The 26,374-nt window shown below is 32.9% G+C and overlaps 1 protein-coding gene and 1 pseudogene across 1 annotated transcript; both read right to left on the reverse strand.

The window, feature by feature from the left end:
• Nucleotides 1-2,835, reverse strand: LOC120114197 (annotated as a pseudogene).
• Nucleotides 2,836-5,002: 2,167 nt separating this feature from the next.
• Nucleotides 5,003-8,040, reverse strand: LOC120114239. The gene is made up of 6 exons (XM_039135204.1): nucleotides 7,740-8,040; nucleotides 7,208-7,269; nucleotides 6,827-7,098; nucleotides 5,907-5,981; nucleotides 5,752-5,814; nucleotides 5,003-5,318 (listed from the first exon to the last, which is right to left on the reverse strand). The coding sequence occupies exons 1-6, from the start codon at nucleotides 7,844-7,846 to the stop codon at nucleotides 5,274-5,276; spliced, it is 624 nt and encodes a 207-aa protein (XP_038991135.1). The 5' UTR covers nucleotides 7,847-8,040; the 3' UTR covers nucleotides 5,003-5,273.
• Nucleotides 8,041-26,374: the final 18,334 nt, after the last annotated feature.

The following is a 26,374-nucleotide window of genomic DNA, read 5'->3' on the forward strand; positions in this document are numbered from 1 at the left end:
TTATAAAAAATGGAAGACCCTAATTAGTTCCTTCGCAGACACTTTTTTCCTGCACGTTGGGCATTTTGGCCGTTCTGCTATTGCAGCTTTGATGCATGCCTTGCAGAAGATGTGCCCGCATCTTGTTGACATCTCCTCGTTTAATGAACCCATGCAAATAGGAGTGGAAGGTTGGTTCCTTGGGAGAAGGCTGTGGCCTTATAATTTCATCCACCTGCCAATTATTTAATTAGTAAGCCATAAGCATTCATAACTTCGATAAAAATCCAGAGGGTCAACTGCGCGAGAGCATGTGAATGGAAAGAAATAGAGATGTCCATTCACAATGTCTTAGAGCTGATTGCCAGCCAAATATGTACATTCTGCATTCGAAAATATCTACCTATTATCTTTCAAAAACACCAATAAATAAGTTCTTAGGTCATCTCCAGCCCTCATCTCTACTTTTCAATATCTCTATCTCTACTTTAAAGATGAAACAGTAATTCATCTTCAACATTATATCTACATTACCATCAACTATACTTTATTCACAATATTTAACTATTATAATATTAATTTTGCAAATATAAAATAAAATATATACATCTCTAATAAATATCAAGATAAAAAACATAAATAAAACATTCATAAATAACATTGCGAAAATACAAATAAATAAGAAAATTACAATTCATAATAATAATATGAAAAAACATAAATTACATAATTAAATATTTTAATTCTCGGAATTCGAATATTCATTCCACAAATGCTCAATTAGTGCATTTCGTAGTGTAAAATGAGCAGTTGCATCTTTGATATTGCAATGTAATATACTTGAATTTAAAAAAAATCAGAAAAATTACAAAAAATAGAAAAATTACAAAAAAAATTGGTATGCTTATTTATCTAATTTCAATGTATTTTTTATCTATCTTGCAATTTAATCTACTTGAATTTAAAAAAAACAGAAAATACAAAAAAAAAAGGAATTGTAGCGCAGCTAGTGTCGCGCCAGATGTGGCGCAGCTACAATGTCACGCCAGATGTGGCGCAAACCGTAGCAGATCGCCACAATGAAGATGCACATTGGCGATGGGCTGGAGAAAAATACTATCTCCAAGGTGGAGATATTCTCCAAACTGAAGCAGCGTTGGAGATGCCCTTACCATAGACCGTGGTGAACTGTCCAAATTGATATAATGATCACAATAGATAACTGTTGGGCTAGAAAGAAATCCCCTGTATCTGTTCTGGTTATTATTCGTTGACCGAGCAGGTCACCCTGGAAGAAGGAGATGTGAGATACGACAACTTCAAATACCTAGTAACTACGGTTCAGCACTTCAACTAGAAAAGAATAAATGAAGTATATAAAGAACCACCACACTCCAAGTTGATTGGCCAACCCAGTCACACAAGAAATTTAAGATTGAACTAGACCAGTTCACCACAAAATAACGATTACCTCACTTGAAGTAAAGATTTGTTTTTCTCTAGTACTTGAGCCATCAATAAACAGTAAAACCCACTTCACAAGCTGCAATTCTGAATAAGGGCAAACAGCTAGCTTCAAAAACCAGAGAAATGTGTGTATATACTACAATCCCCTCAACAAACTAATATAGACTACAGTGTTATTAAATATTAATATAATATTACACTCTACCATTCAGTGTCCATTAATTCTAAATGTAGAAGAAACTGCACACAAAATGATGTTCTAACTTCGAAGAACTCAAGGGCATTATAAATCAAAGTAAGATTACTCCGGTTTTATATCTGTTTAGGGCAATTGTCAAAAGTACACGAAGAAGTATTTTATTCATGGGCTTCTTCTAATGAATTATGATGCGCATAACGTCACCTAGATTTCCACTTGGATTAAATGTGTTCGGCAAACTGATTGTGATTGTAATGCTTCTAATTGCCATTTCACAAAAGTCACCTGAAGAGAATACATCCAGGTTCCTTTCATTTCTTTGTTAATCTTTTTTTTTTCCATTTGGTAATTTTATCACATACAAATATAAATAAATAAATAGAACTAAGTCCCTTATGATTCAACAAGGGAGGGTAGGCTTGATTTTTCCTAAAGACCCATAACTCATAAAAATAATAAAACGCCTCAATCAAGATAGGAATCAAAATCTGCAGGACAAGTACCTCAAATTCTAACATTAATCAAGGCATCAATAATAAAAAGGAATCTTTGGACTTCATGCAGATAAATAGAGCAAGGAAGTGCATTTAGATAAGCTTCTTTAATGCAACATGCTTCAACAATGCAAGGAGCACATAATAAAAAGGAAAATATTATGCACATCCACCCCTCATTGTGAGGGCTACCTGAATCTACATCAACGACAGTCGTCCCACGGCTTCTCCTTGAATTAGTTTTAGCCTAACATAAAACCCCAGGAAGTTAATAACAGTCATCATGATGCAATTGAATACGTAAACACAGATTTCATGTACAGTTTATGTAAAAACAAAATACTATTAACAAGAGAAGCATACCTCCGTGAATGCTATAGCAGAAGATTCAATTACATCATAATCAATAGTTTCAGCATCAATAGTTTCAACATCAATAGTTGCAGGTGGCGCAGGCCGATCAGTCAGTTCGTCAGATCCAGCCGCATGGGATGTACCCTCATGTTCCCTGATTTCACTGGGAGGAACATCAGATCCAGTACTGCCTTCCTTTGTCGAAACCTTCTAAGAGATGGGCCCCTTGCTTCTAGTATGCTCATGTTCAACCTAAGATTTTATCTGTGCAGTATCCAAATACAACAATCTTAATATAACCAAAAATGAAAAAAACATACCTTCCTGAGTTGTGTTCACCATAAATTTCAACATCAAGTTTGTCACTACAAGCAATATATTATTTCACTTTATTTACGTATGAGAAAAATAGCACTTGACAAGGAACTCACTAAGCACTAAGTTTAATCTCAACAATAACACCAAATAAAAAACTCGTTAATTAAAACTCAAAATGTAGCCAAAATATCCCCGAATTTCAGCGGATGAACATAAGTTAGAACACTAATACAATGATTAAAACAAACGGGACAATAAAAATGAAAGAAAATTTGACAAGAGAATTTATGAGAGAGAAAAGTCGTACCTTGAAATCATGCCCAAATCGAGAGGCTTTTTAGAATTCCATTTTTCCCCCCAGAAGGAAAAAAGAAAAGGGAAATTCGTAGAAAAAAGCGAGCGAAGGTAAGAAACCTTGTGAAAATCTTCTATATATAGGGTTTATAAAAGGGACAGATTTTCAAGTGCGATGAAACTTAAAGAAACTGCAAGGCACAAATCCAGAAATCGTTTGTCTCAACGTGGCTCGATTTCTCTGATGAGTACACGGGTTACGTGTTTAAGCACCATCTGAACTTCTAAGAAACTTGTGTTATGAGAACAATGAATCACCATCATGAAATCCAACCCTTTGGGATTATAGCAATTTCCAAAATTTTTTAAAAAAAATGCAAAAAATACGTTCGGCTTTTATACTTTGCAAAATAATAATAATAATAATCAATATAGCCCTTTAAACATAGGAAAAAAATCTAATATGGTCCTTTCATCAACAATTTTCATCATTATCTGTTATGATGTTGACGTGATTGATGATATGGTAGATGAGTTAAATTAATTTATTTTTGAGTTCGAAGGTCAAATTAATAATAATCAATATAGCCCTTGTATTTTCTTTACATTTAACGTGACCTTTAAACATAGGAAAAAAATCTAATATGGTCCTTTCACCAACAATTTTCATCATTATCTGTTACGATATTGACGTGATTGATGATATGATATATGAGTTAAATTAATTTTTTTTATTGAGTTCGAAGGTCAAATTGATTTTTTAAAAAAAGTTTATAGACTTTTTGATTTTTTTTTAAATAAAAGTATCTCTAATTTAAAAATACAAAATAATTCAAAAAATTAAATATCAAAATATCAAAAATAAAAATTTAATTACTAAAAATTAAAAATATATTATCATATTTTACCCTAATTTTTATTTATATAAACATGCACTTGTTCATTCTATACAAATTTTATTTTATACAATTTTACCTATAATTATCTTAAACTCTAAAGGTCCTGTTTTATACAAAAACTCTAAATGTCTTTTTAATTCAATTTCACTAAATTTTTATAAAATTAAACTTAAATAAATATTAGAAAGTCTTATAAAAAATAAACAAAAGTTATAAAACTAAAATTTATGTATGAAATATCATAAAATATATTAGAAATATTAGAAAAGTAATTATACAATTAAAAAGAGCATTTTAGTGAATATAATATGCTATAGGAAAATAAATTTATTAAATATCAAATCCACATGTTTGAGATTTTTTTTATTATCCTTAATATTTATTTTTTAAATTTTTTCAAGGAATAGAAAAATCGTGCTATAAAATAAAAATGAAATAAAACTCGCATTAAAATTGACATGTATGAACATAACAATATAGTTATAGTACTAAATAAAATAAAATTCACATTAGAATTTGTCTCTAAATTGAATAATCATTTAACAATAACGAAATACAATGCTTGTTGTTGAATACCTTAATTTAAGGGCAACAATGTTGAATTTAGAAATATTTGTTATAAAAATAATAATAAAAAAAATACATTTAGAATCGATACTATGTACGAACCAAGCAACTTTGGTAGTAAATGAATTATTGTTATTCATTGAGGTTTTGGGTTCGAGCACCATGAATACCAAGAGTGTGAGCAATTAATATCTAATGGTTAAAAGTTATATTTGAGCAAACATTATCTTGTACTTATCTCAAATTAATTAAAGAAAATTGAAAATGTCCTCATTACATAAAATCAATACGTATAAGATAGAGTGGATTTTTTTTTCTCAGAAAAAGAAAAACATCTACGGAAGAGATAAAGCTAATGAGACTTAGAGATGACAATTTTATCTTCCTAACAAAAACAATTGCATTCCCTTGTCTCTTCATAGCCATTGGCAGCATATATATATAAAGAAGATGGCTTTGCATCACACATGATTTGAACACAAAATCACCCTTTACACTTGATCTGGGTTTTTAACATACATCTAAAACAACTCACTTAACATAACATAAGCTTAGCTAAAAGTTTCTAACCGAAGCCCTTACATGCAATCTAACGTTACTCCATCCTTTGATTTCATTAACAAGCTCATGAAGCCAAATCACACCCCTGCTAATCTAGTAGTGATGTCCAGACAAGCAACGATCCATTTGCTACTCTGAATGTCAGCCTCTTGATTTCAATGCCAGAATTATCTTCCTTCTTGGGCCCTGCAAGTATACCAAAAAGTTTTCCTCAAAAGGACGTGCAGGGAAGGGAAGATAAGAGAAAACAAGGATAATGGGAAAATAGAATACTTCTCATACATGCATACAACAAAAAAATGGAGAGAAAACATGGGCTGCATAGTGAAGGAAATGGTTCAAACCTCATAAGTCTGAGGCAGATGCATTACTTGTACTAAAGCACGAAGTGAAGTCGCATACATTTTCAGATTAACTTGACACAAATTAAAGATTTTCTAAGACCGTTTTACTTTTCCAAAAGAGAGAAACATTTGGAGCATCTAAAATTGGAAAACTGGATAAAACAAGAGGTAAAGTAACATAATAACTTCATGGTTCGGAACCCAGAATACACGAATCATCCCTGTTTAAAGACAAGCATTAAGTACAGCTTGATTGAAGGTTCACTTGAAGTTACCATTGGTATGCCTAATGTTTTCAGATCATCATCAGTCATGTGTACAAGAGCTGTCATATCAACCTGCAGAAGGAGGCCTTTAAATCAGGCAATGATTCAAAATATGAAAAGGAATGAGTGATACAGAACACAAAATAAAGCATAAAACAACATACTTCCTCAACTAGAAAAGTAATCACATATTTTTCAAGACCCAAAGACTGGAGGAAGCCCTCCACTGATGCATCAACCTGCAGAAGAAATTACACAGCTTAGACACTAAAATAAAACTAAAATGGCTCTTAAGTTTCAGCTTAAACAGCTAACATATGAAGGTCAATGTAGTGCACTTCATCAATAAATTGCAAACCGATGTAAATGAGCCCTAGAAATATGTATACCATACAGGGAAAGTTTTGGATCCCCAGTTCCCCGTCCAGCTCTGACAGGAGGAAAAACAATGGAGACAAAACTAAAGCTTTGCCTCAAATTTATCATGCTCATCAGTTAACAAAATGATAAATATAAAATACTAAAAAAATGGATTGTAAAGGTGAAAAAATATTGTGTATCATATCATCCCATACATCAATTAAAAGCTAGCCATTACTTCGCCTTATGGCAAACTCTTGGCAAGACCCTCTATTATTGGGGCTGGTTCAAATTAGTGCTGCTACTATTAAATGGATCAATTTACTCCCCATACTAGTAAAAATAATCAAGTAAGGCCAAATTTTTATAGAGTTATAATTTACTTTTTCAAAAATGTCAATCATTGTTTAACAGAGCTGATATTTTTAAAGCTTTTATGGTTCTACAAATGAAATCTTCTGTTTGGAGTTAAAATGCAAATGGAAAAAAAATTCATGTCATTTTTTAAGCAGTAAATGTTAACTATGTTAAAGTTCAGCCTTCTTTGATTCTTTTTACTAGTACAAGGACTAAATTGGTCCATATAACAACAGAGAGACTAACTTGAACCAATCCCTACAAGGCTATAATAGAGGGACCTGACAGGATGGGGAGGGGTGGGGTGGCAATCCCTAAGAGCATAAAGATGGTAGAAAAGATAATATTAAGCGAGAAAGTTCTATACCTTTTGCTGAGCCTTCTTCTTTGTTGCCACAGTTGCAGCCTTTTTGGGCTCTGGTTCAGATGTTTCAACTGCTACACTTCTCCTGGCTGGTTTGTTAACATCTGATTTTAATTTTGGTGGATCAACATTTACTGGCTGCAGGTTCATTGCTCCAGATAATTTGTCACGAAGATCATGCACGCCTGAGAAAGCAGCCCTTCCACTTTGAGAAACCTGTTGGAAACTTTTCCTTTGAAGCTTCAGTCGAAGATCTCGAGCATCGACTTTGCGATCTTCACTAACCATTAACACACAGTCAAAAACAAATATAGATAATTTAGTTGCATACAAATATAGCAGGGAATATTTTAGCTGATTGTGATTGTGTAAAGCAATCCATACTTGAAACTTGAGGGACATAATCTTGGTAAAGATCATGTTCCCACTTCTCATCCTGCCTCTGCCTACAAAAGATATGGAATGCAAGATGTTCACATATTCGGAAATGAAGGTAAAAAGGGTAATAAGTAAAGTTTGACTTCTTTCTCAATGCAAGAGACACAAACATATTTTGAAAGCTAATGAATCTCTGCCCCCAGGCCCAACCTCTTTCTCAATGCATCATACTTACTTTTGCCGATCCAGCAAAGGGCCAAGACAAATTAAATCATGAACTATGAATTCAAATAATGACCATGGTTTTATCATTCAAATGATATTTAACTCCAATGCAATTGTGAAGACAATTTCAAATTCTTCAAAGAAAAATAGAATAAAATAGCGTGAATAAATTTAGCAGCAAAACTGGGAATAGAGTTATCGAAGGAGTTGCAATTGAGTAAAGCGAATAAATGAAAAGGAATTGAACATAAACCCAGTTTTCATTCCCAATCACCCCTGAAGAGACAAACAGAAAAAGAAGAGAAAACACCACCTCTTGCCAGTGGTTTGATGCCGGGGAATAGAGTTATCGAAGGAGTTGCCATCGAGTCTATCCTTTACCGACCTCTTTCCAGCACCCTCCAGTTGATCAGCATACATCTCTATCCGTTATATAGAATTAGAACCCTAACTCCAACTTTAATAAATCACGGGAAACGAAAATAATACAGAAAGACGAAGAAAGATGGTTATCTAAAGTTGAAATTCTAGCTAACAGGGGGAAGACGAAAAGAAAAGAGAACAAGCCCTTATGTTTGCACAAGTGAATCAGGTAAATGGAAAGAGGATCAACGCCAAGGGACTGTCGGGGATCCTTCACAATTACATCAGCAACTATGTAGAGATAAAACAGGCCGTTTTGCTCGCAACCCATGAGCCCAAATTCCCTCATTTTTTCCAGTTTTTCCACTCGTTTCGTTTTTGTTTAATATTGGGTACATTACATGAATGATCACTAACTTTTGAGTATATTTTTATTTTCCCAATTAACTTTAATAAGTTACAAATTCATCACTAATGTTATTTATTTGTAACAAAATAATCCCTTGACGTTAACCCACCTTGCTAAGATAATCAAATGCTGATGTGGAGGGCTCAGTCAACTGACTTGTCAGTCCAACGGTCAAAATAACTGGTCAAAACCCATTAACATTGTCTTCTTCAAAGCTTCTTTCAACACCCCTGTCAAAATGAAAAATGGTGAATTGTTCAATATAAAATCTGAGGTCTCTTTCATGGCAAGGAGAAGCGAAGTTTATCGTGTTCTATCCTTACAGACTCACTCATAGTCTGAGTTTGAAGTTGAATATTTAACCCCAAAATATCAATGGAGAAGGTAAAGGCATGCATTAACAATGTCAAGACTCAAAACAAAGTTGCAGGCCTACTTTCAATCCCATAAAGTCTCTCCAATCTCAAACCTCAATTGTCGATTCTATTAGTAGACCTGAATATAACTTGCTAGCTACCTCTTCCTTTCAAAGACACATATACTTCACCGGCATGTCAAACCTGCATTTTGTTAACAGAAAACACACAACTCCCCAAACAAAGACTCACGAAACTACATGATTTCTCCGGTTTCCCTTCTAATTATCACCCTTTGTTCTTCTTAATCTGATGCAGACATCCTGATTAAGTTTAGGAATTATTTACACAAGGTGATTTAAGTAGTTGGATTCCAGAACCTAGTATCTCTCATTGTCTGCAAAAATGGGTCGGCGTTCTGTTGCAATAAAACATTAGTTGGCACAGTGGTGAGGTCTCATTTGCAGTGGAATCGTTTCTTAGAAACGCTCATAGCAGAGAGATTCCATTTTATAATTTGCATTAATTTGGTTAAAGCCATGTCCTTGCACTTCTAGATATTGATATACCCAAACAACTAGTTTTTGTTATAGGTAAAGTGAAAAAATTGAAAGGAGCAAAACGTGTAGATGGTGTGAAACGGGAGAGAGACAGAGGCGCTGATAAAAATCCAAACAAAGTAAAAGCAGTGGTGAAGATGGTGTTCATGATGTCGGGTCAGGAAGAGTGAAAGCACGATTAATTCATTGATGAAGATATGTGAAGCGATGGAAAAAGCAACATTGGGTGGAGCTTTGACACAGTTGCTGATACAATTAGTTGAAGAATCCAAGTTTTTGGGCTAGGTGGAGATGATCCAACTTAATTTTAAAAGATTATGTACAAAAGAATTTAGATGTGCCATCGAACTTTGAGTTAGATAGGTTGAATATCTAAAAATAATTTTTAAAATAATTTTTAAGAAATTTAAGTTAAAAAAATAAAAATAGCATGTGTTTAACTAGAAACTCATTTTGAAATTGATTCGGGAATCGATTACGCGTGGGGAATGATGAGCACCCCATAGTGCCTCAAATCCATATACATGCGATTATACGACATCTAAATATCGAAACTTGCATATTCAAATATATATTTAAATTATGATCCTTCTAGAAAAATTAAAAGATGTATTATTTTGTACGAATGATCATCGAAAACACCTTCATTATCAGTTAATGCGCAATTTCATAGATTTCCCATGCAAAATCATATTGCCCTGATTTTTAGCAATAAAATACATATATTTAATACATTTAAAAACTTACTCGAATACTAGAAGGGTACTATTTTGCTCGAGCAATCCTCAAAAACATAATTATTTTTAGTTAAGACGCGTTTTCATAGATTCCTCTCATAAAATAATATTGCTTCGTTTTGAAATCGAGTCATGCAATCAAAAAATCAATAGTTGAACCTAATTATACTAAATGTATCAATTAAGGTTTCCCTCTAATTTAAAGTGTCAAATTATGAAATTTAAAGATCTTAGAAGAATAAACCTAAAAATATAAGCTTTAATATTAATTATAACTAATTATAATAAATTATTGAATTGAATAATCGAAATGAAACATCAGACATAAAAATGAGCATCAAATCCAAATTAGCAATTAGTAGGTTAGAATTTTATCCGAACTACTATAATGCGGGTCGTACTTCGGAACGAGTTACCGCAAGATCGTATTAAATATTTATTAGTAATAAATAAAAAACAGTAAATAAAAAGTGAAATATTATAGAATTTATACCAAATTCGAATAAAAACGAAATAGCATAAGAGGCAGTGACCAAAATGTAAACAGATAGAAAAGTGTGTCAATTTTAAAATAATAAAAAACAAAAAAATCCAGTCACCATGGAACCTAAAGGGGATTAACCCCTAAACTTCTAATATAAAACCCATGTTTTTTTTTCTCACTAAATTCCTAACATTTTAAAAATATTTCTCTCAACCTTTCCTTCATCTCCCACGGTCGTTTCCTTCTAGCTCCCAGAAACCCTCACCTGCTACTGTTCATCGGTGGCCATGCCTCACTTCGACCCCCAACAACTCCGACCGATGACGACCCTAAACCGTCCTAAAACAAACAATGATTCAAAGTCTTTTCGAAACCCGTCTTTTCCCTCAGACCAAAGCCTAGAGAACCCAATCGCTGTCGCCTCCACCACAGTATTTCGGTGGTGGTTCATTTTCAACCTCTATCGATGACAATTGGGGGGCAAACGAAACCTGAACTAGGCCTTAAATGCTTTATTCTCCTTTCTTAACCTCTTCCGTATCTTAGGTCAAATCTCTCTCAAAAACCCACTGCCATATTTGTTTGTCGTAAATCATCGTTTCTTCATTCCGACCACCATCAGCGGTGACTGGGCACACCAAAATCCAAACCTAAAATACCTAAGACTCCCCTACCTTCTTTTCCTCACTCCAAAAACCGAAACTGAAAACTTAAATGCCTCTTGACTTTCTAAGGCTAACCTCGACTTCTCATCTTCTTAGGACTCCGATGACTCCTGACTCCTGATGAGGTCTCTAACGGTGGAACCCTACAACTCAGGTAATCAATGACTTTCCCCTACTATTCTCTTTTTCTTTGGTTCGAATGTGTAAAAAAATTGAAAAGAATACCTTCAAGAAATATTTTTCTCTGTTTTCGTATTGCTTCCAAAAAGAGGTCAGGCCTCCTTTTTTTTTTTTTTACACTGTTTTCTTAAATGAAAACGTCATATTTATATATGTTTTTTTTGGGGTTTTGTACCCCTGTTACAAGTAAAAAAAATTAAACAATTACAATTTTCCTTTTCGTTTGCTTTTCTTGCATGGACTCCTGATGAGGGAGAGGGAGAGGGAGAGGGAGAGGGAGACTAGTTGACTTGGTACTCGATGGAGGTTAGGGGTGTAAAATGTTGATCGGACTTGTAAAATTAATTGAAACTGATTCGAATTAAAACTGATTTTGACCTGTATTGCGGCGATCCGAAACTAATTCGAGTCGGAACTGGTGTTGACCTGAATCCGAGTTGGACTTAGAAATTGTGGATCTGAACCCGACCTGAGAACGACCTGAATCTGAATTGAACCGAAAATATGATACCCGAACTCGAATTGCATCCGACTGATATGAATCCGAACCCGAATCCGAGATTGACCTGGTAAATAACTGGTATTACCACCTGTTTTCAACCTGACCTGTAATTGACTCAACTTATAAATGATCCGACATGTTATTAAAGTGATATGGTATTATCCTGACTTATATGTAATAAGTTACAATTAATATAATTATGTTATTTTAAATGATAATTAAATTAATACTATTATTTTTTAAATTCTAGTTTTTAGATTAATTATAATTTGAATACTATAAATTTAGTTTTATATTAATTTCAATTCTTTATATTCTTTATAATTCTTATATTATAAATTTTATTTATAATCACTAAATTAAATTTAAATATTATCTTATTGAGCATAATTTTATTAAATTATATAAATTGAGTTAAAATATTCATAAATCTAATTTATTTTTAATGTGAAAATTGATTAATAATTTAAGTATAACTTAACTTGATATTTTAAAATAAAAATATATTAGTTGAAATGATGAACTTATTAAATATTTGAAATTTGAATAACATCACAAATACTAAAATAAAAAAAATTATAAATGAAGTTAATTATATTACACTTGAATACACTAAAATTACAATAAAATCAACTAAACAAAATAAATTTATTTTGAAATAAATGCTCTCAGATCTTATAGCTAATGTTTTATAAGGCGTTTTTCCCGAAAAATCACTGGTGACCGGTATATTTACCGATCTAACACCGGTCAGACTATATTTCCCGATCTAACTCCCTTAGCAGTAAAGCGCACCCCCTGAACCGCGCTATATGCTGATTTGACGTCACGTGGGGTAAGACACACCCCTGCACCGCGCTATATGCTGACATGGGATACACGTGGGTATAGCGCGGATCAGGGGCCGCGCCTTACCTGTGTATCTGCCAAGCTTCAGAAAGGTGCGCCCCCTGCCCCGCGTTATATGTTTAATTACCCCCATACCCCGACGCTTCACACCCCAATCCTCCCTATAAATACCCCCATCCTCAATCACTTTCATCACACCAAATTCTCTCAACTTCTCTCAAATACTCTTATATTCTCTGTTTAAGGTATATTTTATTATATTTTTAATATTTTGTATTTAAGTATTTTAATTTATTTAATATTTTACTTATATAATTTTTTTGTAGATATATAATAGAAGGCGGTCTACTTTGTTTGGATGTAAATCATATATCTCGACACTTTGCTGATACGGTAACATTTTAACGTTTTAATTTAATTTAAATTATTAGTAATAATTTGTTGATTTATTTAATGTATGATTATTAGATTAAGAATTAATTTTTGAAATTATTTATTTTTAGGAGAATGACCGTGTATTAGATCCTTTTATTAGGAATCTTAAGTTAGTGATACCTAGCCGTGTCTTGACGTATTTAGTAGAGGCTGGATTTGGTTACATAGGTAGATATCAGAGTCACTGTAAGATAGAACCAGACCTTATATCTGCCTTAGTAGAACGGTGGAGGTCGGAGACCCACACATTCCATCTTCCGTGCGGAGAGTGCACGATTACACTTGAGGATGTTGCTATACACCTGGGGTTTTCGATGGTTGGGGATGTTATATCAGGGATCACGTAGGGTTCCTGGACTATTTTGTGCCGGGAAAATCTAGGACGTGTCCCGGAAAGTTTTAACGGTGGTCGGATACCGTTAAATTGGTTAGATGCCAATTTTCAGGAGTTGAGCGAGGATGCGTCTAAGGATGAAGTTAAAATGTATGCACGAGCATGCATATTACAGCTGATAGGAGGGTTACTGATGCCGGACAAATCACACAACCAAGTTCACTGCATGTGATTGCGACATCTGAGCGAATTTCATCTGGTCGGATCATTCAGTTGGGGCTCGGTAGTTTTGGCTTTGTTGTACAGGGAGATGTGTCGAGCCACTGATTACAGGCGTAATGCTATCGGCAGATGTCTCCTGCTGCTGCAGTCTTGGGCATGGTATCGATTTCCCTTTTTATGTCTCGTTGTGAAGAACCCATTCGTATTTCCACTACTCCTGAGGTAATTATAAAACTGATTTCGTATATTAATAATTTTATAAAGCGTATAATAATTTTTTTCCTTGAATAGGCTGTCTACTGATAGGAAAAATCATCAAGAGCTACCTGATGATTTAGAAAAAATTATGGTGCTAATCGATTAGAAGGCTGGCACACAGATATGAATTTTAATGTTTAAAAATCAATTTTAGATTATAGTTATATAATTAGATTATTATTTTGATAAAAATTATATATATACGTTTTAGTTTGAATGGGTGCCATATTCTACTGATGATGTGAGGGCGGTGATCCCACATGAGTTGAGAGGCCTATCAGATGTTCGGATGGCGATGATCCCCTTGATCTGTTATGCGACCGTCGAGTGGCACTACATTGATCGCGTGCTCTAGTATTTTGGTTGTTTTCAACCAATTCCGGAAGCACCTCGTAATATGGACGAGTTGCATAGCATAGATAGATGCAGCAAGACAAATACAGATTGGCTAGTAAGGCATCATGAGTGGGTCATGTTGTGGGAAGATCGACATCGGCGCCTTCCCCGTAGAGAGCCCATTTTACTTGACCTCTTGATGGTTGCTGACGGTTATTATGAGTGGTTCAACAGTAACGGGAAACCGTTTCTGCTTCCCGAGGATGCACGAGGGCAGACCTTTCCGCGACGTCGACGGAGACGTTCACCGACACAGCACCATCGTCCCCTGACTCGTGGACGGAGAGTAGGTGCTTCCGGTTCATCCTTAGCTGCACCAGCAAGACCTTCACAGCAGCCATCATATCCAGCGACTTACATACCGCAGCCATATATGATGCCGCCATCGCCTTTCCATTACCAGATGACCCCGCCGCTGCCACCGTCACAGATGACCCCTCCTGGAGGCTATTATGGGTCTATGTTTGCAGATCTGACTTGGGGTTCATATATTGGATATTTAGCGGGTTCAACCTCATCACCCATGGTCGCAGCACAGACACCTCCTGTACAGTTTTCACACTCAGTGATGTTTGGGTTTTATGAGTTTTCTCAGTTTTCGTAGGCCGGTGGGATAGTCAGTCATACACCTCCAGGGTCCTTATTCTATGGAGGTGCTTCATCGTCATCAAATCCTCATCAACCTAATGTACCTACTCAGGACGACGACGACGACGACGATGATAGTGATGATGATGACAGCGCGGAGTCACAACTAGTGATACGAAGAAATCCTTCTCGAGACCGACAACCACCGCCCTACGGAACACATTCACGTCGCATGCATCGATAGATTTTGTTTTTTTATTATATTTGTATTTAGTTTATTGAACTTTTTAATTGTAATTTTTTATTATTTCTCATTTAATACTTACTTTATTTTGTTAAATTTGTTGGACTTTTTTTAATGTATTTAAGTTAATTTTGTTTATTATCATTTAATATCAGTTATTGTAATTTGGTTATCATTTACCATTTAATACTTATTGTAAGTTTGTTGTATTTAAAATTATTTTGAAATACCAAATTGTTATTAGTTTGATAAAATTTAATGATTGTGTTCGATAACTTTCTTAACTTTGTCACTTATTATCTCTTTTATTATAATCACATATAACGCAAACGTCCAATCTCGTATTATTGTATCATTTTTTTAATCTTCATCAGCGATTATCGAATGACATTAACTTGAAGTAAATGCAAATTAAAGTACAAGAATTATTATTTGATAAATAAATACATCATTTCCTCATCAATTGTTACTTGATGGCAATAGAAGTGGACATGTTTTTCTAGTGTGTTCTGGGTTTCTACAATGCCCATATATTCTGTCTTGTCTAGATCTTTTTCGAACATCCATATCGCAATGAATTCGATAGGATTTTGGACGACCACACTCCCTCAATAAACTTGGATTTGGTACAATCGGAAGCCAATCTTGAACCTCATTAGGGTCTTTGTCATTACCTATGGGGGGAAACTCAAATTCGTATACCTTAAAAACTTCAGATAGTAAGTATACGGGATCCACAAAATGGTTATAGTCTTGACGTGTATGCGAGCAAGCTGCTATCACATGAGAGCATGGATACTTCAGAGCTTGAAAAAACCCGCAGTCGCACGTTATGTCCCTTAGATTTACTCTTAACGACACAGCTTTAATCCCTTGAAGAGGTTGCGGTAACTCTGTTACACGAAACATTTCATTCCTTCTAGAGAAGCTTGTTACAGACATTCCATTTGATGCATAAATTTTTTATGTAGATCTGCAATTAATCTAGGGTGATAAACATGACCGCCTTACATCCATGTTTGAGCTTGTCCCCTGAGCTTTGCAAAAAAGTGCTCCCAAACAAAAATATGTAGTCTTTACCAAAGCTGCTACTGGTAAGTGACGTGCACCCTTTAAGTTTGAATTGATTGCCTCTGCCAAGTTGGTCGTCATGTGTCCATATCGATATCCACCATCATATGCATTCGTCCATATTTCTTTATCGATGAGGCTGATGTAATCGTATCCTTCCTCGTTCTTCGCCCGTAAATCTTGAAGCATTGATTCAAACGTTCGAGGAAGTAGTTCGTAACCTGATAAAAAATGTATAACTTACTAACTTGCTTTCTTTGCAAAATTAAAACGATCGAAAGAAAACAAACTACATCAGTTTCACTTACCCATGCACACAATTAATTGACACTCATCATTCTTCTTGTACCTTCCATGGTAGTTCGCAGTAATGTGTCGGAGACAATACCTATATTGGACAAAGGTGGTTGCCACATTGGACCCAAAGACTCCATTGGTTCTTTAATCACAGCTCCGCGATTTGAAATGACACAGATGTTTTCCTTCGTGATAACATGTGCACGTAAATTTCGGAGGAAAAAAGCCCAAGAATCTGTATCTTCTCCTTCGATAAGAGCAAAAGCAACTGGAAGAATATTGCGATTGCCATATTGGACAACTTCCAATAATAAAACTTTCTTGTATTTTCTATACAAGAAAGTCTCGTCGATCTGGACCACAAGCTTGCAATATTTGACAGCATTAACGCACTGTGGGTAACTCTAAAAACCCGGTAGAATTGGTATCGATCGCGAAGAACTCGATCATTATGGTATGCATAAAAGGTTTTGAAGTCCACAATTGTCCCAGGATTCAACGTCCGCACCAGCCTAAACCAACCTGGAAGTTCATTGTAAGATGCATCCCATTCGCCATGAAGTTTGATAATGTCATTTTGTTTTGCCAACCAAGCTTTTTTATAGGAGACAGTGTACCCATACTGCGATTGTATAGCTGAAATCAACACTGCAACAACTATATGAGAGATTGTTTTTACCATGGGCATGATGGCTTGGCATATCATTTTAGAGTTCAAGTTGGGATGATCTTGGTTGACCCCTCCAGCACAACATGTGTGAGGACCGTTGTATACTGTTAGTTCCCATATGTTGTTTTTCCTCTTCATTTTTGATACGCGAACCATCCAATTGCATCTGTTTTCGCGTCGGGCACAGTAGCATACATATTTTTTGGTCGTGGATCGATTGACTCTGGACTGAACAGAATTACGGATATTGTAATTTTTTATAGCCATCACCGCTTCTTCTTTTCTTGAAAACCCCATGCCTAAAGATAACTCACCATTATTTATTGATGAGTAATATCCATAGTCACCGAGATGAGGCATATCCACAAATTCTGGCCCGTACATTGCACCATAATCAGCTTCATACATGTGTGCAGGAGGGTCAGTTTGTCCCACATTTCCTGGAACTTCATCATCATCAGAGTTGAATTGCGGTGATTCTGGGTGAATGAATAGTCCAATCTCAGCATCATCCGCACCAGGCTCACGAAGGGGTTCTTCTGGTGGAGATGATGGTTCCTCCATGTGCTCCACATTTAGGTCGAAGAACCTATTACTTGCACGCCTTCCCTTTGAACTAGAAGGCATATCGACATTAAGATCGAAAAAGCTCGCAGTCGAATGCCTCCCCTGGAGCTTGAAGCCATCGTGTCAAATGGAAACTGCATAGATGGTTGTGTCGATGGCATCTCCATATGGTCAATTTGTAGATGAATGCCTTCCCCTTGAACTGGACGCGGTGTTTCCATACGGATTGTTCATAGACCCATCTCGGTACATATCGTAAGGAGTTGCGGATGAATGTCTCCCCATTATGGCATCAAAATCATTACACATTACTGTAGTCGAGCTCTCAACTTGATCAACTTGTTCAGCCAACCCATAGTGGGAGCTTAATGATTGACCCCGAACAACACACACTTGAACAAAATGTGCATACATCTTAATATCGGCGTCTGAATAATTACTTTGAGCTTCAATCATCATTTCAACATCATCATTGTTCGAAAGTTCGAACGCTGTATAAGTTAATGGCAACAATGATGTTGGAAATCTGTATTGCAACGACGACATTCTTTTACTACTTTCAACATGAATCTTCCTCGAAATCTTCTTTATCAGCTCCTAAAGAGTTATGTTTCTCTTGAATGATATTTTAACACGCTCATTTGATACGAAAACAACTCCGGTTTCATCTTCTCGAATTTCACCATCATAATAAACAATAGCTGAAAGTCGCAACATTCTTTGAGTTTAAAGTGCGACAATATTATAACTGCAAAAAAATAACTGAAACAAACCTAATTAAATAAATAATATATGAACGAAAATATAACACAATTAAATTTTTACACATCAAATTAAATAATTTAAATAATATAATTTTATATTATTACCTGCACCGCAAAACTATTTCGACGTATCCTTCCGCTTTCCAATTTTACAAACACAAAAATTAATTGAAAATAATTAGTAAAATATTTTTTTTCAAATAATCATAATAAACAATAAGTATAATAAAAAAATTATAACAAAATTACCCTATAACGAAAAATCGCACGAACTTCTAAATCAAATATGAGAAAATTGTCAGAATTATTGACTCGTTGTATTAATTTATAAGTTGAGAGGAGAGATGTGAGGAGATATGAGGAACTTAACCGGGGGAGAAGGGTATTTATAGCCGAGAAAAGTTATAATTATACAAGGCGCGGTACCTGCACCGCGCCTTATATAATTATATCAGTTAAAGGTATGGCATGGCCCCTGCCCCGCGCTATATATAATTATGTCAGAATTAAAGGTAAGGCGCGGCCCCTGACCCGCGCTATACCCCTACGTGGCGTAAGGTGCGCCCCAGGGGTGGCGGTATACCCACGTGTATTCCATGTCAGCATATAGTACGGTGCAGGGGGCGCGCCTTACCCCACGTAGCGCCAAATCAGCATATAGCGCAGTGCAGGGGGCACGCTTTACAGCAAAGGGTGTTAGATCAAGAAATTTAGTCTGACCGGTGTTAGATCGATAAATATACTGGTCACCGGTGATTTTTCGGGAAAAACGCCATTTTATAAGGCTAAAAGCCTAACTATACTACCAGAAATATCATCATCGAGCCTTTATACCTAAGTGTTGCCAACATGTTTAATTATGGGCAACTTTCTAGCTTTAAAAGCCAAAATTCCACCAACATAATTCCACATGAGTAAATATTTAGATAAGAATTTATAAGGTTCAAAAATTGATTTAAGTTAGACCAACAACAATAATTTACAAGACATTAGTGAGTAATAGACAACAACAACTGGCAAGCACCAATGTATCAATTCAGCAAGCATCATTGCATCAATTCAGCAAGCATCATTGCATCAATTCGGCAAGCATCCTGCATTAAGAAAGCATACAATCAATGGTAAAGCCAAAGAGAATTCGATGGCCAACAGTGCCAAACATTTCCAACTTTACCAAACCCATACAAATATCAAGTATAAGCAAACATTATCAAACAGAAGCAAACAATATAAAACAGAATAAAGCACCAGGTATTGCTTCTTGTAAGGCACCCTACAAGAAAAAAGAATTATTAATTAACTATTTGAAACTTTTACTAAATAAACATAATAAATATAAAATATTAAGTTACATTTGAAGGGAACAAAGAAGACAAAATCTCCAATTCCAATGATTTCAAAGACCATTAAACACCCTAAAAATTTAAAAGAAAATAAACAATTTGAAATATTAATGACATTAACATAAAAAACAATTTGGATTACCTTTACATAGAAGACTCATTAACCATAGTAAGGTATTCTTCATCCTTATCTTCCGACTCAAAACCATTCAACCAATTACGAGTTGTTACAAAAATTTTAACATTTTTAGGTAAGAGTTTAGCTCTGAATTTGTCAAAATTCGACCCCCATACTAAAGGACGATTCAGATGCAACAAAAGTAATTTGAATAGTCAATATATCTCTCGCCATATAAGAAAGTCCCGGATATGAAATACTTTGATTTTTCCAATAATCCAAAATATCAAAGTCAGTTTCTCTAGTATGAGGGGCAAGAGGAAAACTAATGTAAGAATCAACATCATATCATCCACTCCTTGAAGCAGCTAAATTGGCATCAAAAGTCTGAAAAATAAAAGACAAATATTAGTAAATGAAAGTAAGAAATAAATCAGATAAAATTCAACTTAAAATTGTAATAACTAACCTGAAATAGATCTGATTTTCTAAATGTTCGAGGCCGATTGAAACTTGAGTCACTTCTGCCTAAGGATGTATTACTTTGGACAGAAGAAAAAGAGGAAGAACCACAAGGTGCATTTTTTTTTGAATAAAATTCATATAACTCAAGAAACTCGTTATAAATGAGACTTACCCTCTTTTGAACCTCGTCCTCAACATAAAGAACATTGTACAACTCTTTCAGAAGTTGTAATTTATATCGAGGATCAAGTAAAACAACAAAAGACAGAATCATTGAGTGACCATACTAATATTTCTCATATAGTTCAAGCACGGGTTTAGCCATTACAGAAATACCTTCACATGGATCATTATGAGCATCACACAATAATTTTTAAATTGCAACAACGTTAGCCAAATACAAGTTAGAATTGGAATACTTAGAACTAGAGAACAGAGTAGTAATTTCATAAAAAGGCTCAAGAAAATCACAGATTGTTTGAACAATTTCCCACTTATGATTAGTAATGAAATCCAACTCATTTTCCCTATTAATAAACAAGTTAATTGCTAACTTAGCCTCAAGTGCCCTAAGAACCATCAAATAAGTAGAATTTCATCTAGTAGGAACATCCAATACTAGCTTACCAGATAAAGAAGAATCACAATCTTTAACAGCTAATTCAAATGCACAAAGTCGAGAATCAGAAGAATAAATAAACTTAACAATCTCACGCAGTTTAGTAACAAAAGAATCAATTATTCAAACCTTTTTGAACTATCAAGTTCAAAATGTGGGCATCACACCTTATATAGAAGTACTTACCATTGCCGGGAAGAGGAAAAATGATATTCAAATCATCTTTCATTCTCCTGACCATTTTATCATTTGCAGAAGCATTATCAAGTGTAATGGTAATTTCAAGACCCCACTCACATATCATCTTTTTAACAAACTTAAATATTGACTCACCATTATGAGGGGGAGGAAAACGACGAAAATTAAGTATTTTAGACTGAAGTTTCCAGTTATTATCAACATAATGAGCAGTAAGAGTAAAATAAGAATGTTAAGTGCAGGCAGACCAACCATCATATGTAAAACAAACACGGCTTGAAACAGTATGCATTGATTCAAGTAGCAATTTCTTATGCTTTTCATGCTCCAACATGCAATACTTAGTAACAATATACCTAGATATATCTTTAACAGATGAATTAAAGTAATGATGTAAATCCCTAAGTTTTTCATGCTCAACAATACTATATGCATAACCATGACACAGAATAGCCTCAACAAACAATTCACAGTACTTGTTTTGATAAATAAAAAAAACTAACCAAAGCAGGATTTTCATCAAGATATTCCTTATAAGATTGACATTTCTCAATATGCCTTCTAGGGTTAGATGTACCAATATAAGAATCAACTTTGTTGAACTATGTTTCGATATAACAATTTAAGGCAAAATGGTTTTTGGACTTGAATTGAATTTACAAAATGGTTTTTGGACTTGAATTGAATTTACAAAATGTTTTTGGACTTAATTGAATTTATTCAAAATTTACAAAAATAATTCAAAGTTCTTTTAATTTAAAATTGAGCACAAAAATGTTTTTATGAATAGTAATTTACTATTTGAACAGTAAATTACTATTTGAACAGTAAATCACTGTTTGAACAGTAACCCGAGGCTCAAAAATTCCAGTTTGTAAAAGGGGAACCGATTCCCCCCAAGGGGGTACCGATTCCCTCACTGTTCATCAGCCCAACGATCATAATATTTGAATATTATGAAGGGGTATCGATTCCCTATGAAGGGGTACCGATTCCCCCCATTCTGGGCAACCTTTTTGAGTAGAAAAATCATCCCCAAACGGCTCCAAAACATCCCCAACGGCTATATACGACTTCAAACTCATTCCAAGCTATAAATACAAGCTGAGGACACTTGAAGAAGTAAGAGAACAACTATCCAAGCAATCAAACACAAGAGAATAGTTTTTCAATCTTATTTCATCTTTCTCTTGTAAATATTTTGTTCTTGTGAGCTCAATCTTGTAAACACCTACCTTAGAGAGGTTTTCTTGTTTACTTATTTTATCCTTTTGTAAAGGGGAAAGGTTCTAGCTTATCCCGTGTAAAAGCTAGGGAAAGGTTCTAGTTTAGCCCGGAAAAACTAGGGAGTTTGTAAGGTTACTCTTTATCCTCAAAAGAAAGAACAAATTAGTGAATTTGTTGGAAAATCCTTGGTGAGGAGCTAAGGTAGTGGACGTAGACTTTGTTTGAGAAAGTCGAACCACTATAAATCGCTGTGCAATTCTCTATCTTTCAATCTCCTTACTCCCTAAACACAAAACTGTTCCGACCCCTCTTTGCAAATCGTTCCGATTGTCGTTTCGAGCTTCCAAAAATCCTAACAAACTTTATACCTTTTATTTTTGCAATATTTACACTCGGCATAAACAGAACCATCGACAGATTTGATGAAGGTGTAATGCTCCCAAACAGGAGAAGTTCTTCTCCCGAACTCGGTTGAACATTTAGCCTTCCTCTTAGATGATTTATTGATATCAACTGCTTCTGACAGTATATCATTTACATCATATTGTAAAAAAATCAGGGTTAGTTTACATTAACTGCTTCTGACATTATATCAATTATATCAACAGTTTTATACCAGTGTATTTATATATATATATAAAGAATATACAAAAAAAAAGAATGAACAGTTTACCTCTTTCAGAATGTTCTTCATTCTGATCTGTTGTGTTTTCTCCTACAAAACAAATAAAGAACATATTAATTTGAATATTAAAATAAAAATGAAAAAATGGAATGAGAAATACATGCATAATTCAACTCGTAAAACAAACTATCCATGAAACCGTAGAAAATATAAAGATTTCAAATAGTTTGGATTCGGGTTCGGGTTTGGATTGGGTTAGGGTTAGGGTTCGAATTTGGGTTTAGGTTCGGAATTGGGTTTGGGTTCGGATTTTGGTTCAAGTTTATGGTTTGTTTTAAATTCAGGTTTGAGATTGCGTTTGGGTTTTGGTTAGGGTTCGGGTTAGGATTAGGGGATAGAGATGATGAACAGTGGTAGGTTTGATCTAAAAAAAACTTGTGTTTCGGTTTTCAGTGTTTGTAAGGATCAAAGAAGGGTTTCGGGATGAATAAGGATGAACTGATGTTTGGGATTGGTGTTTGTTCGAAAAAACTAAGTTGGTTTTAAGTTTTGGGTGTTTGTAAGCGTTTGGGAAAGAACACGGATGAACAATGGATGAACATTTGGGTGTTTGATAAAAAAAAAGGAATGGGTTTAGGTTTTGGTGTTTGTGAAGATCAAATAATGGTTTGGGGAAGAACTGGAATGAACACGGATGAATACGAGATGAATTTTTGGGTGTTTGATCGAAAAAAACATGAAATGGTTTGGGTTTTGGTGTTTTTGAATATCAAATAAGGGTTTTTGGGATGAGCACGGATGAACAAGTTATGAACACAAATGAATTTCTAGAGAGAAGGCAAAGGATTTTGAGAGAATCGGAGAGATAGAGAGAGAGAAAATAACAAACTGAGAAAAAGAAAGGAAAATGACCAAAAAATGAAATATTTTGCCTTTTATACGGGTTCGTTTGGGTTTCGGGTTTGGGTTTTGACCCTCGTGTTTTTTTAACTTCATTTGGCATTGTAGCGTTGTCTTTTAGTTTTAAATTTATTTAATTTAGTCCAAATTTAATGATGCAATATATTAATTTAAGCTTGATATTTCAAATTTCTTGAATTTAGTCCAAATTTAATGTTACAATTTATTAATTTAAGCTTCATATTTAAAATTTGTTCAATTTGATCCTTACATATTTTCTAATTCTTTCAATTAATATATATGTTTATATTAATAAATTAATATATAGGTTATATATACTAATGAACTATATAATATATAATTTATATATAATATATAGTTTATATATACTAATGAACTATATAATATATAGTTTATATATACTATATAATTTATATATATTAATGAACTATATAATGTATAGTTTATATATGCTAATGAACTTTATAATATATAGTTTATATATATTATATAATTTACATATACTAATAACTATATAATATATAGTTTGTATATACCATATACTTTATATATATAGTTTTTATATATAGTTCATATGTAAACTATATAGTATATATAAACTATATATGTAGTATATACTATATAAATCGTTTATTAATTAATGTATTCAACTATATAGTATTCATACATATAATATATACTTTGAATTTATATAGTATAAATTATATTATATAGTATATAAATATCAACTATAATATATAGTTTATATGGTTTTTATATATAGTTCATATGTAAATTATACTATAAAGTATATATAGTTTATATATATAATATAGAGTATATAAATATAAACTATAATATGTAGTATATAAATATAAACTATAGTTTATATATATAGTATATACTATATAAATAGTTTATATAGTTCACTAATAAACTATATATATATAGTTCATATGTAAACTATAATTCATATGTAAATATCAATTATAGTTTATATGTAAACTATAGTTAGTATATAAACTATATAGTTTAAGTATAGTTTATATATAATTCATATCATATGTAAACTATAGTTCATATATCAACTATATAGTTTATATAGTTTATATATAAATATCAACTATAGTATATAAATATAAACTATAGTTTATATATGTAGTATATACTATATAAATAGTTTATATAGTTCACTAATAAACTATATATATAATTCATATGTAAACTATATAGTTTATATATATAGTTTATATAGTTTTTATATATAGTTCATATGTAAATTATACTATATATACTATATTTATATATATAATATATAGTACATAAATATCAACTATAGTATGTAGTATATAAATATAAACTATAATTTATATATATAGTATATACTATATAAATAGTTTATATAATTCACTAATAAACTATATAAATAGGCCATATGTAAACTACATAGTTTACATAATTCATATATATAGTTTATATAGTTTATACATATTCATATGTAAACTATATAGTATATATAGTTTACATATAGTATAAGTTAGTATATATTTTTTATATATAGTTTAAATACTATTATCTATAAACTATATAGTTTATATTAATAAACTATATAAATTATACAATATATATTATTTATAATTATATATAATATATAAATATAAATTATATAATTTATATATAATTCATATATAATTTATATTAATAAGCTATGTAGTTTATATATAGTTCAATAGTTCATATATTAACTATATAGTATTATAGTTTATACATGATATATATAGTTTATACATAATATATATATAATATATAGTTTATATATAGTATATAATAATATAAATATAAACTATACAAACTATATAGTTTATATTATATATATATATTATAGTTGTTTCAATTTTTTTCTTAACTTTTGAAATGAATGCAATTTAGTCCATTTTACAGTTTTGTTTCACATTTTACAATCATTTCGATTTGATCCCTTTGTGTTGTTTAATTTATTTAAATTTTTATTTGTAATTTCATATTTGTACAATTTAGTCCTTAAAATTAGTTTGCATCTGAAATTGGCCCATACATATTACTTATTTATTTTTTTTTAATTGGCCCATAACTTTTTAAATGGGTATAATTTAGTACTTTTTTGTATTAATTTAAACCTCACAATTTAAAATTATTTCGATTTGATTCCTCATCAATGTGTGTTGTTTAATTTATTTAAATTTTTATTTTTAATTTCATATTTGTTCAATTTAGTCCTTAAAATTATATTTGCATTTGAAATTGGCCCATAATTATTACTTATTTATATTTTAATTGGCCCATAACTTTTAAATGGGTATAATTTAGTACTTTTTATATTAATTTAAACGTCACAATTTAAAATTATTTTGATTTGATCCCTCATCAATGTGTGTTGTTTATTTTATTTTTATTTTTATTTGTAATTTCATATTTATTCAATTTAGTTCTTAAATTTATATTTTTAATAAAATTGAACCATGA

The sequence above is a fragment of the Hibiscus syriacus genome, unplaced genomic scaffold (assembly GCF_006381635.1).
Source record: "Hibiscus syriacus cultivar Baekdansim isolate YM2019G1 unplaced genomic scaffold, ASM638163v2 tig00110221_pilon, whole genome shotgun sequence".
Taxonomy (NCBI): domain Eukaryota; kingdom Viridiplantae; phylum Streptophyta; class Magnoliopsida; order Malvales; family Malvaceae; genus Hibiscus; species Hibiscus syriacus.

What these genes read in the sequence shown, in the direction of transcription:
- LOC120114239 (XM_039135204.1), bottom strand. Translation starts at nt 7,846, where the DNA reads ATGTATGCTGATCAACTGGAGGGTGCTGGAAAGAGGTCGGTAAAGGAT. An exon ending in TTATGTCCCTCAAGTTTCAA is followed by an intron (nt 7,099 to 7,207) that starts GTATGGATTGCT and finishes TGGTTAGTGAAG; the next exon opens with ATCGCAAAGTCGATGCTCGA. An exon ending in AAACATTAGGCATACCAATG is followed by an intron (nt 5,319 to 5,751) that starts GTAACTTCAAGT and finishes GTATACTTGCAG; the next exon opens with GGCCCAAGAAGGAAGATAAT.